Here is a 14037-nt window from a genome sequence, read left to right on the forward strand (position 1 = left end):
ATCATGCTTGGTAGAGGGTCAGCGAAAAAGAGGAAGACCCTCAATGAGATGGATTGACACAGTGGCTGCAACAATGGGCTCAAGCATAACAATTGTGAGGATGGTGCAGGACTGGTCAGTGTTTTGTTCTGTTGTACGTGGGGTCTCTACAAGTCAGAACTGACTTGAAAGCACCTAACAACAACATAGCTAATTAGTGACAGGAGCCAGCCTTTGGCTCTAGAGTCCTTTATCCTAAGTACTATGCCTTGCTGACTCTCAAATAGAGCAATCAAAAAAAAAATAAAAACGTGAAGAGTGGAAGGTAAAAGTCACAGAAATATTTAAGGTGAAACACAGGACTTGAGACTTTGCACCTCCAAGGTCTTAGTTTAAGTCCCCCCTGTTAGGACAACTTCTTTTATCCTCCACTATCTTAGGCATGAAGCCCTGGTAGCGCAGTGGTTAAGAGCTTGGCTGCTAACTAAAAGGTCGGCAGTTTGAATGCACCAGCCAGTCCTTGGAAACTCTACGGGGCAGTTCTACTCCGTCCTATAATGTCGCTATGCGTCGGAATCAACTCGACAGCAACGCATTTTGGGTTTTATCTCAGGCAGGAGGAGTCTCTGGATGGTACAAATGGTTACGTGCTGTATTACTAACTAAAATGTTGGCTGTTCAAACTCACCGAGAGGCACCATGGAAGTAAGGCCTGGCGATCTGCTCCTGAAAGGTCACAGGCTTGGAAACCCTATGGAGCAGTTCCACTCTGCATACATGGGGTCGCCATGAGTTGGAATCAACTCAACAGCAACTAACAACAACATCTCAGCCAGAGAGGGTGTGAGCAGAGGCACAATCAGTAGGCAGAAGTAGGTGGGCTGAGGGGAGACAGGCAGGCAAGGAGGAGCAAAGCCCAGTTAATCTGCAGGGTGAGTCGTTGAGAGTGCAGACATGCGCCTGGATGTTGTACTTCACACACACACACACACGCACACACATGCATGTGTGCACACACACACACCCCATCTGGACCCTTCGCTGTGCTAACCTTACCCATGTTGCTCTTTGCAGACCCCGATGTAGTGTCCCTGGAGGCAGCTGACAGACCCAACTTCTTCCTCCATGTTACAGCCAATGGGTCTGTGGAGCTGGCTAAGTGGCAGCTCAGTGATACCTTTTACCACCATGCCACCTTCTCACTACACCGGGGTACATGGCAGGCGGGCCTGGTGGCCCTGGAGTCCCTGGCAGATCCCGGCTCTTTCCTTTATGTGTCGGGCCCCACACTGGTCCTGCGGCTGTACGAGCACACGGAGGCGTTCCGACGGAGCACACTCTTCCGCCTTCTGGGTACGTATCCACCCTGCCGTCACCCTCGGCCCCTCTGCCCTCTCCACTCAACCACCTTTCCTGCCCTCTCCCCACCTCAGCCCTCCACTTGCCTCCAAAAGACAGAATCCTCACTATCACGGCCCAGGCAGGCCACGGGGCACCATCCCTGAGATGGGATGTGGCCCAACCTCCATGGTGGGTTCTGGAGAGCCTTGGGCAGTGTGGCCCGGGGCCCAGTCAGCTCCTGGAGACCATTTCATGGACCCTGCCTCCTGCCACAGGCCAATTACATGGTCTAAAAATAGCATGGCCTTTGTGGAAGTGAAGGGGAAAGCAGTCCTGGCCACAGCTTGCATAGCCAGAGGCTCAGGTTTCTTGCTGATGGGAACACACGCCTGCTCCATGAGCTCAAAGACTGCGCACTGGGGCCCCGGGCTGCTGAGGATCCAGCAGGTCCCCCCCACCTGGCATAGATGCGGCAGCTGCCCAACTTTTCAGCCAAGGCCAAGGGGCTCCAGGGCTTTGTCATCCCCTATCAGGTGGGTCTGCCCCCAAAGTATTTCTTCTGTGCCTAACCGATTGAGGAAGTAACCATTTCTTTATCACTTCAGCCTGGTCCTGCTTGGGCACAGGTATGTCTGTTCCTGTAGGAACATCTTGTGCTGTATGAACAGGTCCATTTACATGTCCACGTCTGTGTCTCCAGCCAGCCTCTTCATCTTATCTGTACCCAAACCCCACCTTAGGTCTGGGCAAGCTCATCCTTACATTCAACAATCATCTGTTTACTGAACCCTACCCAGGACAGGTCCATCACTGCCTGTTAGGGCAAGACTTGCCCACGATAGGAATACTTGTGTTTGAGCCCAGGCTTTGAAGCCAGATGGCCTTGGATTCGAATTCTTATGCTAGCCCTTGGCACCTGGAGGAGAGCCCCCATCTCCCTGACTTTGTTTCTTCACCTGTGAAATGGGGGCATTTGCCTCATGAGGTGGTTGTGAGGATTGACTGTATCTCAGGGGCTTCACTCAGGGCCTGGCACATAGTAGCTGCTCTCCAAATGTAAGTTCTTGGTTCTGATCTGAAGGATCTTGGAAAAATGGGTTTCTTCACAGAAGCAGCATGGCAGTTAGGACATCTGGAAGGAGCGGTAGCATGGGGCTGCCCCCACCTGTTCAGTCACGCCTCTGTTCAGTCTGTGGTCGCTTGTGCCAAACTGGTCTGAGGTCTTGTCTGCTTTGAAGCCCCCCACGGGCCATAGACTTTTCCCTGAGGATCCTTCATTTATCAAAGCACTGGTCTCAGAGCCTCTTCCAAGAAAGTCTCCCCTGGAAAAGGTTAATTTTCCCAGCGTCTTCTGCGCTTCCGTTTCCTCATCTATAAGATGGGGATAATAATAGTGCCTACTTCGGAGCATTGTTGTAGGATTAATGAGTAAATACATGGGAAATACTTAGTATAGTGCTTGGTGTGATTTAAGTGTTGCCTGTCGTTATTGTTGTTGATACTCTTGCTATTTGTCCTGACTATTAAGAGCAGCAAGGGCAGTGGTCAGACAAACTGTACCCTCCAGGTCTAAGACCAGCTTACAAGGAGGCTACTTCAGGGAGGCCCTGTGGGAAGAGAGAGGAGAGGGCAGGGCAGGGCTTGGAGAAGAGCAGCTCTCTTCTTGTCTGGGGCCAGATGGCCAGCAGGGTCTTAGGCTGAGAGGGAAAAGAACCTCCCCAACACCTCATGGAGGGCTGCAGTGGCCTTGCCGGGGTGGGGGCAAGGAGGAGGTGACTGAGATGCAATTTGAGCCTGGGCACCAAGGTTCCAGAGGGGCAGGTGGTGGGGCTGGCTTAGGGAGAGACCAGGGGTTCTAGCCTCCTCTTTGGACATCCCTCAAGACCTAGCTACAACCACCCCCTCCATATCTCCCCCTAGTCTTCAGCCCGCACACCAAGTTGCCACAGCCCCATCTGTAAGGCACTGACCCCAACTGTCACAAATACAGTTGCCCCTTGGCTTGGCTTTTTATTTTGTTTTTTTCTTAACTTTTCCTGCATGAGTCCATTTGTCTCTTCCATGGGGCAGGGAGAGCACAGGGTGAACTGGGATTACCTCTGTCTGCTGGCACCCAACCTGGAGCTGGCACCCAGTCTCAGTCTAGGGGCACTGGGGTGGGTCACCTTTCCAGATGCCAAGCCTTCGGGGGCTGCCTACCCCGTCTGTGAGTGGCACTACGATGCTTGTGCCAGCCCCTGCTTTCAAACCTGCCGGGACCCGCAGGCAGCCAGCTGCCAGGACGTGCCCAGGTGAGGTGGCAGAGGTGGCAAGGGGCTGCGGGCATGGAGTCAAGGTGTGTGTACCGCGTGTTTGAGCATACCTGTGTGCATACTTACATGAATGTGTGAATGGACTTGTACGTAGTTTGAAGGCATATGCATGAGAGTGCATTGAGGTTTATGTATACTCACGTATACTGTATGTGAGTGCTTCATGTGCTGTGTGTATGGGGATGTGTGTACCAGGATGAATATGCCTTAGTATGGACATATGTGCATATTTGTTTATGGATGATGTACATATAACTGAGCTGTGTGTGTGGTGTTAGTGTACAAATATGCATGGACTGCATACAACTGCGCATATGTACATTGTGAGCTGCGTGTGTTTGGACTGTGTGCAGCTGTGTGTGTGCACAAAGGTATTCACTCTGATGCTTGTTGGGTGTGTGTGTATGTATATATGTATACGTGTGTGTGAATATTTTTGAGTCCTGCCTGCTTTGAGAGGGTACGTGAGGCTGGGTGAGAATGCACCTCTGTGGAGACACCCATGAGCACGTGAGCATGTGCAACAGTGTGTGTATAACTGAACCTTGTTCGCGCATGTTTCCCTGTTGGTGTGAGTTCCTCTGCAGGAGCATGCAGCATACATATTTGGGTAGCGTGCTCCTGTATACCTGTGTACAGGTGTCTCTATGGAGTCTCACATGTGTACATGATAAGCAGACACACACGAGTGTGTGCATTAAGAAAAGATGAGGCCTGTGCTTCATCCAGATAAGAAGAGATGACCCTCTCCCTGCCCCAGACCACTAACCTACTCCCTGCATTGTTCTCAGGGTGGAAGGCTGTGTCCCTGCATGTCCTGCCCCCAAGGTCCTGGATGAAGTCACACAGAGATGCGTCTACTTGGAGGACTGTAAGTGGCCTGGATTTCTCTTCCCTTCCTCTGCTTCCTGTAACTCCCTAGGCCTCACTGACCAGGCACTATCCAGAGTCCCCAGAGCCCTGGAGAAGCAGAGTCAGCGCAGGGGTTCTTTGGCATGAGAACTCGTTAGAGAAGGCAGAGACCCCATCTGGTCCATTCACCCATTTCACTGACAGAAAAAATGAGGCCCAGAGTGGGGAAGGTACTGCTCAGGATCACGAGCAAGAGCACAGGGCAGCCAAACTTAGCGCTGAATCTCTTCGAGGTCTGGGGTAAAGTCTAGACCTGCTGGATTCTCTGAAGTCATCAAACTTCATGTGGCAGAGTCCCCTGGGTTGGTCAGGCAGACTGGCTGGCCGGCAGAGGCTGCAGCCCGACTCACCCAGGGATCCAGCCTACGCGCCCCTCATCACAACCCTGACCGATGATGAGCCCCTGGAGAAGCAGTTCCCTACCTGTCTGAACTTCTGTTGTCTTCCCCAGGTGTGGAGCCAGTGGTTTTGGTTCCCAAAGAGGCCCTTGACAATGATACCCAGCCTCCCAGTCAAGAGCTGCCCACCCCCAGTGTCCAGGAGCTGCAGCTTCCAAAGGAAACTCCTGGGGCCCCCACCCATAGACCAGCCGTCCCCACAGCTGCCCTACTCACCACAGCCCTGAGCCCACCCACGGCAGCCACCAAGGGGCCAATGCTGTCTCCAGGCTCCACCCTGTCCACCCTGCAGCAGCCACTGGGGCTAACTGCATCTAACGTCCCCACCCAGCCCACTGAGGCCCCAGTCAGCAAGGAGGTGACCGCTGGCCACCTGGCCAGCCCCCACACTCCAGAATCCTCATCCCTCCACGTTGCACCACAGACACCTATACCTGTTATGGGGTCTGGTGCCATGGAGACAACAAGGGTGACTGTGACCTTTGTAGGGAGCCCCAACATCACAGTCTCTTCTAAGTCACCCCCTGCACCTCGCTTCCCACTGTTGACCAAAGCTGTGACAGTCCCAAGCCATGGCTCTTTGCCTACTAGGACAGCCCTACAGCCCTTCCCAGGCCTGGAGTTGCCAGCAAGTCCCTCCTCCAGGCCTGAGGCTTCCCCTATAGTGACCTCCAGGCCCTCCACCTCCTCAGGATCCCACAAAGCTTTGCTGACACCTGCAATAACTAAAGTCACAAACAGGACAGTGATCCCCCAGTCCACCCTGGCCCAGAGTATTTCAACTTCCAGCAGCCCCCCACCGATGGCTAGAACACCAGCAAAGGAGGTTCCTATCAGTCATTTCACGACCAAGAGTGTGGAGGTGGTGCCAGCTACAGAGAAGGTTGAACCTGGGCACGGCCAGCCCGTGAGCCTGCCACAGCCAAGCCCAATCCCCACTGCCCTGCCCCGCCCAGCCCAGCATGCCACCACAGCCACAAGGCCTCCAGCTCTGCCCCTCAGGACCCCCGCTGCTGCCAGTCTGACCACAGGTGCTCATGGGCTGGGTGCCACATCCTTCATGTCTCTGGACTCAACTCAGCCATCCCAGCTCCTCTCTGGCCTGCCTCCTGACACCAGCCTGCCCCTGGCCAAGGTGGGCACATCTGCTCCAGTGGTCAGGCCCAGCCCCAAAGGCTCTGTCACCACCTCTCCGCTCCAGCAGCAGGCCACATCTCTGGCAGTGGCCACGACACCACCTGCTTGGACATTCAGCCCAGCTCTGCCTCTCAGCCCTGCTGTGGTGGCCCAGGTGCACCCACCGAGTCACACAGCCCCCCAGACAGCAGGCACGGCTCCAGGCCTGCTTCTGGGAGCCACGCTGCCCACCTCTGGAGTCGTAGCCATGGCTGAGGGGGCAGCCTCCACAGTATCTGTTGCCCCAGGAAAGAGCACCACAGAGAAGATGGCCATCCTGTCCAAGCAAGTATCTTTGTCCACCTCGACATATGGCTCTACCCTGGGTGGGCCCACAGAGCTCATGCCTGCTGTGACCCACACTCTTGCTGCCTTGGCAACTGAGCCTGAGGGTCCCCGGGCCGGCACGGTGTCACCTGTGTCCACATCCTATCCCCCAAGCCATGTCTCAGCCAGGACTGCCTCCAGGGAGAGCTCGCTGGTTCTGCTCCCTCAGCTGGCGGAGGCCCACGGAACCTCGGCAGGACCTCAGCCCCCAGCGGAGCCAGTGGGCGAGGCCACCACTGAGCAGTCTGGGCACTCAGCCCCAGCCCAGGGCATCCCCGAGGGCCCAGCCGAGGCTTTGGCAACTGACTTTAAGGCTAACACATCTGACATCTGTGTCGTGAGTGACTTGTCAGGGTTCTGGCCACCTGTATGTGGTGTGTTACTGTGTGTGTGATCCACACTGTTGTGAGATAGTGTCTCTGCATTTGTGTGTATGTGTGTGCGGTTGTACCTGGGTTTCTATGAGTATGAGCTAGTGAGTGTACATGTCTGCATCCCTGGAGCTCTCAGCACGGGCCAGACAGATAGAGATTTCAGGGTATCAGTTCCCTGGTCTCCAGTTCTCACCCTGAGCCCAGCCCCAGGCTCCAGACAGCCTTGGGTGGCTGGAGAGACAGGATGTTATTCCCTATTGGTTTTACCTCTGCCCTGCTAGAACCTACATTGGGAGGGTTCGTGTGACCTCACGGCCTCGGGGGCAGGGTGGGGAGAGAGGCTGTAGCCTCTAGGGTAGGCACTCATGCAGTCCCTCCACTCTGTCCCCAGCCAATCGCCGAGCAGGACTGCGTCCGCCACATCTGCTTGGAGGGCCAGCTGATCCGAGTGAACCAGTCCCAGCACTGTCCCCGGGGCGCCACACGCCCTCATTGTGGGGTCCTGGGCCTTGCCGTGCGGGTGGGCGGGGACCGCTGCTGCCCTCTCTGGGAGTGTGCATGTGAGTCCTGGCATCAGCCACAGCCTCTCCCATCCTCCCTGTGCTCCTACCCTGGAGTGACCTCCACCCTGGTCTGTGTGCTCCCTAACTCAGGGTAACGCTGACCCCATAGATTTCCTACCCTTGTGACCCCTGACATGAGTGACTCTCCAGACCCCCAGGGCCACCGAATCACCCAGGAAAGAGCTTGGGCTCCTGCCCATGGCAGCTTTGACCTCTTCTCATCCCCTGCCCCACCCCCCAGGCCGATGCTCAATCTTCCCTGATCTGAGCTTCATTACCTTTGATGGGAGCCACGTGGCCCTGTTCAAGGAGGCCATCTACATCCTCAGCCAGAGCCCAGAGGAGATGATCACTGTCCACGTCCTCGACTGCAAAAGTGCCAACCTGGTGACTACTCCTTGCTTCCCTTCCTGCTGGGGCCCAGGGATTTGAGTAGGTTGGGAGGGGAGTGGATTGGGTTTTGAGGGGTGCCAGAGGCAAGGACATATGTGGAAGCTCCCACAACAGCTGCCTGTGGAGTCTCCTGGAATGAGCACAGCCTCCCAGCTGCAGACCAGGTGAGGGTTCCCTGGGTGATCATGGGAAAGGGTTGAGTGGAGTGCGCCACCTCCTGGCACTTTCTGAGGCCTGCGCCATTCCCAGCTTGTCCCAGTTTCCTAGGGCAGGGTGGGAAGGCACTGAAGTGCAGAGGAGCCGGGACATCACTGCGAGGATGTATCCTGTGGTCAATAGGGGCGAGCTTCAGGGGATCACCTACTAGAATGCCCCCATGAGCCAGGTGGAAGGAGGCAGCCTTTTTTTCTTTTTGCATGGGGTTGCGTGAGATCATATGGAGCTAGAAGTATTCCACGGGATTCTGGGCACCATCTGCGCAGCTCTGATGGGTGTGCCTGGCATAGTGGGGAGGGGAGAGCATGCTCACACTTGCCGTGCCTGCTCACTTGGCAGAAGAAGCAGGACAGGGCTCCAGGATGATGAATGGGGCTCTCTCTGCAGGGGCATCTGAACTGGCCCCCATTCTGTCTGGTGATGCTGAGTGTGACTCATCTGGCGCATCAGGTCACCATCGACCGCTTCAGCCGAAAGGTAAGTGTGTCAAAGAGCCGGCCCTCCGTGGCAGGGCAGTAGTCAGCTGAGGGGCAGGGTGTCCAGGATGGTGGGGCCTGAGGCTTATACATAGTTGGAGGCAGGGGCGTAGGGCCCCCTTAAAGAAAAATAATACAAAATTAAACCAGTTCTGACTCATGGCGATCCCATGTGTGTCAGAGTAGAACTGTGTACCATAGGGTTTTCAATGGGTGGTTTTTCAAAAGTAGATCGCCAGACCGCTCTTCTGAAGTATCTCTGGGTGGGTTTGAACCTCCAGTCTTACAGTTAGCAGCTGAATGCATTAACCATTTGCATCACCCAGGGATTCCAATACAAAATTATTGTTAGATGCCCTCGAGTTGATTTTGACTCATAGATACACCGTGCGACAGAGTAGAACTGCCTCATAGGGTTATCTTGGCTATAATCTTTATGGAAGTAGATAGCCAGGTCTTTCTCCCACAGAGCTACTGAGTCGGTTCAAACCGGCAACCTTTCAGTTAGCAGCCGAGCAGTTAGCCACTGCACCACTGGGGCTCCTTAATACAAAATTAGGTATATGTAAAAATGATTTTAATTGCAAGTGAATATATATTTAGAATGCTGGTGGCCACTCTGTCAGGGGAGGAAGTATACCAGGAGGGGTAGTGTGCCAGAGAGGAAGTTGGAGTGGTAAGATACAGTGGTCTTAATTACTGTGGTTAAAATAATTAATCGTTTTTGCAACTTTTACAAAAATGGATGGCCGTGTGAACACACTACTAGGGCCTTTCCACACTACTAGGGGCCTGTGCAAGTGAGAAGCCCTGAAATTTAAGCTTCATTAACTTCACATTTAAGTCCACGTTTGTCAAGGAGGAGTCCAGCAATAGCCTCACCCCTGCATGGCTTACCCCCCACCCAGAGGGCCTACCCTTGCTTCTCCCAAGGTCACAAAGCCTTCTGATTCCTGGGCTAGGACTCTCTGCACTCCAACACAGAAGAAGTTCATGTTCTTGATAATTTGCAAAATGATTAATAAAACATAATGGTTCTTAAGGGGGGATGTAAAGTCATTATGCTGTTGTTGCTGTTAAGTTGATTCTGACTCATGGTGACCTCACGTGTGCAGATTAGAACTGTTTCCCATAGGGTTTCCAAGGCAGTGGGAAGTAGATCTCCAGATCTTACTTGCAAGGAATCTCTGGGTGGATTTGAACCGCCAACCTTTCGGTTTGTAGTCTAGCATTTTACCATTTGTGCCACCCAGCACTTAACTGTTTCTAAGGTCACAAAGTCTTCTGACTCTTGGGCTAGGTCTCTCTGTACTCCAACATGGTGGTTCACGGTCTGGATAATTTTCAAAATGATTAATAAAATACGATGATTCTTTGGAGGAGGGTACAAAGTCATAAATATTCTAAAATCCTAATCTTTTTATCTCAGGTTTTTGCAGAGTAGAACTAATAATCCATGATACAACCAAATTTAGAGGTTATATTTAATTTAATTTAAATACCTTTAATGTGTGTCTGAGAATTGGGGTTCCCCGTGTATTTAATAAACATTGATTTAGCCCCAATTTATGTCAGGCCCAGGGGCAGGTAGTTGGGATTCAAAGATGAATCATGCATAATTTCTGCCCTTGAGAAATCAGTCCACTGGAGACTTTGATGAGGGAACAAATAGATTCTGTATCAATGGTCAGCACAGGGATGGGGAGACCCTAGGGGAGGGATGCTCAACCCAGACGCTGGGCATTTAAGGAAAATCTCCCAGAGGAAATGATCTGAGCAGAATCAGGAAAGAAGACAGTGATTAGAAGGGCTCAGGATTTGCGTTTATTTGGCACTGAGATGCAGCTTGCCTCCTGCTTGCATTTCTTGTTTCTTTGTTTTTTGCTTATAAACATATTTTCAAAACTCCCCCTTGTCATCTTGGATTGTATCTTGGCCACATGTGCCTGAAACAGAGCCTGGCACATAGCAGGTACCTAATAAATGTTTGTCAGATGGCTGGGTGGATCGATGGATGGATGGACAAATTGTGCTCACATACCACCCCCCACCACCACAGGTGACTGTGGACTTGCAGCCTGTGTGGCCCGCCGTGAGCAGATATGGGTTCAGAATTGAAGACACAGGCCACATGTACTTGATCCAGACGCCCTCACACATCCAGATCCAGTGGCTCCACAGCTCAGGACTCATGATCTTGGAGACCAGCAAAGCCCACAAGGTCCAGGGCCGTGGCCTGTGCGGTGAGGTGGGGCCCAGCTGGGGGGGAAGGGACGCTTCCGAGGTCCACGCCTGCCTCTAGACACAGGTTACCCAGGGAAGGCTGAGACAGGATGCCAGGCCAGAGGGTAAGACTAGCAGGACTGCCAGGGCAGGGAAGCCTAACATCTTGTGTTCTTGGGCTGGAGCTGCCAGCAGGGAGAGGCCAGTTGTCACCTCAGCCGAGATTGTCTGTCAGCTTCCTGACAGCCTCCTAATGCCAGATAATCCTTCCCGTCTGCATGCGCCTGGGTACTTCACAAAGCACTTCCACACTCTGATCTCACTTGTTCTCACAACAGCCTTGAGAGGTAGGCATTAGTATCTCCATTGAACTGAAGAAGAAAGGGATCTCAGAGAGGTTAAGTGGCTTTCCTAAGGTCACACAGCAGAGCTGCCACAACACATAGGACTAGTGCTCTTCCGACCACAGCATGACTGCAGAGAGCATGTCCTAAGGAACTGAATGTGTTTTAATAGGAAAAATGGGTACAGGCGGAGTCTGGGGTGTAGCCTGTTGCTCCTTGCAGGGGCACAACACACAGGGCACTCCAAGACAGGCTGCCATTGTTGTGAGGATGGGTGACATGGAACCACTTACAGCAAGGCAGAGGAAGGCATGGAATTGGGGAAACAGCAGCTCCAGCACAGGAATAAGGCTGAGGGAGTCCCCGGGAGGTTGGGTGATGGCTATGCGGCTTAAGGCAGGGGGACGGCAGCTCCCAGCGAAATATCTCTAGAAAAAGATGAAAGTTTTAGGTTACCTAGTGTGTTTGAAAGCATTAAGAGATGAAAAATTCTTTCAGCAGAGAATTTGAGCTGGTAGTGAGAGGAATAGAAAACTAAGCAAGCAGCCTCAACTTCCGTAGTAGAAAGTCAAAAGATAACACCTAGCCCTGGATAACATCAAGAAGTACCAGTATAAAGATGTTGTTCAGAAATGTTTTTGCGCAAATGCAAAAGAAGCAGAAGGCATTGAAAGATGTTGCCTTTGGGAGCAGAAATCAGGCGGGGAGAGGTGGGGCACGGGATTGCTGCTTTTCATTACAAGCCTTGTAAATCTGTTTTATTAAATACATGTATAACTTTGATAAAAATAAATGAGTAAATGAAATGAGAAAAAAGAAACACTTATACACACACACACACCACACACACGCACGTCCTCCATCCATAAATCTGCACCTATTGTGCATGTTCACACTCAGGGCCCTGCACTCAAAATACTCTCTCCGCACACACCGACACATGTACGTCTGCTCCAGGCTCTTTCTTCCATTTGTGCAACACATATTTCTATTACTAGTCACTGGGGATAGGAAGTGAGCAAAAGAGACAAAATCCTAATTTCATGGAGCATCCATTCTTACACAAACACCTGTCCTTACACACCCCCGCCACCATCCTTTTCTCACCATTTCTTCCTTCTGGCAAAGAGTGCTGTGGTCACCAGTAACCCAGTGAGCCAACTCCTCCCTAGGACACGTTTGTGACTCCTCAGGAACTCAAAGCTAAGACCAAAAACCTGGCCATTGGGACCGTTGATAAAATCTGAGGGTTTCTTATTAAATCATGCTTTATGTTCCCAGGAGCAGAGGTTGGTGGTGTCAGAGCAGATGTCAGCTAATTTGTATCTCTGTCCTGGACACATTGCTAGGCATCTTGGGAAATGATGAGATCAATGAGAATCAGTTCTTGCCCTCCCTTAGAGAGCTAAAATCTTTTGTGAAAGAGAGACCTGCAAAGCAATAACTGTCATACAGAATTGGGAAGGTCATGGATGGCTGCATCTGGGGGGACCTTGAAGGAAGGACCTCTGAGCAAGCATTTCAGGGAGAGGGAGCAGCATGAGCAAAGCCATGGGCAGGGACACGTGCATGTGGAGCCTAGTGTATGTAGATGGTGAGGTAAGAGATGAAGCCAGAAGGGCAGTTAAGGTCATGCTAGTTGCTATAACAGATAAACTTCACCCTGTCCCCATCTCAGTGCCTTAACACAATAGTTTACTTCTTACTCACATAAAGTCCAAAATGATTAGCAATAATTCAGAGATCCAGACTCTTTCCATTTTGAGGCTCTGCCATTTTCAACACACAGCTCCTAACTCCACATAAGGGAAAAGAATATGGAGGTTGTGCATGGGAAGTTTTTATGGACCAGCCTAGTAGTGGTGCCTTTGCTCACATTCCATTGGCTAGGACTCAGTCACATGGTCTCATTCAACTGCAAGGGAGGCTGGGAAAAATGGGCTAGCTGAGTGCCCAGTAAGAAGAGGAAACAGGTGTGGTGACTAGCTAGCAACCTGCCAAAGCAGATTTTTTTTTTTGGAACTTTTAAAGATTATTTATTTTGCAAGGAAGGTTGTAACACAAAGAAAAAAATTTTTGAGGTAAGTTTTTATTTGATGCAATATCAAACTTAGAAGTTGCAAAACTAGTATGAGGAACTCCTATATATCTTTCTCCAGATTTACCAATTGTTTACATTTTGCCCCATTTGTGCATCTCTCTCTCTCTTTCTATGACATGTCTATATACATACACACATACCCACACACATATAAATTGTGTTGTATAGGTATGTTATGTTTATATGTATGCATTTTTTACAAACATTTGATAGTAAGTTTGAGACATTGTGTCCTTTATCCCTAAATGCTTTGGTGTGTATTTCCTAAGAACAAATACATTTTCTTACATAGCAGGTATCCTAGTTTCTCTACACCTCATTTCCCTCATCTATAAAGTGGGGATAACACTAATACCGGCATCAAAGAATTGTTGTGAGGAATATACAAATGAATGCTTGGGCCTGGGAGTGGAGGTGACTGTTGTGACTATTGGGACAATCCTGCCCCTTTCAGGTATCTGTGATGGGGATGCAGCTAATGACCTCACCCTGGAGGATGGCTCTGTGGTGGGTAGGACCGAGGACCCTGCTCCCTTTCTGGATAGCTGGCAGGTGCCCAGCTCCCTGACCTCGGTGGGCCAGACCCGCTTCCGCCCGGACAGCTGCGCCATGGCTGACTGCTCGCCCTGCCTGCGCATGGTGTCCAACCGCACCTTCAGTGCATGCCACCGCTTTGTACGTGTCACTGGGTCCAGAGTGGGGAAGACCTCCTGGGCTGGGGATGGCAGGACCTATCTGCACAGGGTCCAGTGGCCAGGGCGGGGAAGCATTGATATGGGTGAGCTCCCAGAGGTGTTGAGCTGGGGACTAGACTGGGAGCCTGCACAGGCTTGTTGTTCCTTCCGGGGAGGGCTGGGAGGAGCTGGGCCCTGGGGTGTGTGTGTGTGGCAGGGAAGGAGGTG

At 51.9% G+C, this 14037-nt stretch overlaps 1 protein-coding gene across 1 annotated transcript in view; it reads left to right on the plus strand.

Moving 5' to 3' along the window:
* The window catches only part of OTOG (otogelin), an 86947-nt gene that overhangs the window by 54644 nt on the left and 18266 nt on the right, over positions 1 to 14037 (plus strand). Inside the window, exons 34-42 of the mRNA XM_012557269.1 lie at positions 1054 to 1332; positions 3494 to 3611; positions 4424 to 4503; positions 4996 to 6782; positions 7211 to 7379; positions 7624 to 7769; positions 8379 to 8468; positions 10527 to 10710; positions 13590 to 13810. Of these exons, the coding sequence (XP_012412723.1) occupies positions 1054 to 1332; positions 3494 to 3611; positions 4424 to 4503; positions 4996 to 6782; positions 7211 to 7379; positions 7624 to 7769; positions 8379 to 8468; positions 10527 to 10710; positions 13590 to 13810 (3074 nt within the window). The remainder of the gene's footprint in view (positions 1 to 1053; positions 1333 to 3493; positions 3612 to 4423; positions 4504 to 4995; positions 6783 to 7210; positions 7380 to 7623; positions 7770 to 8378; positions 8469 to 10526; positions 10711 to 13589; positions 13811 to 14037) is intronic.

The sequence above is a fragment of the Trichechus manatus genome, unplaced genomic scaffold (genome assembly GCF_000243295.1).
Source record: "Trichechus manatus latirostris isolate Lorelei unplaced genomic scaffold, TriManLat1.0 scaffold00006, whole genome shotgun sequence".
NCBI lineage: Eukaryota > Metazoa > Chordata > Mammalia > Sirenia > Trichechidae > Trichechus > Trichechus manatus.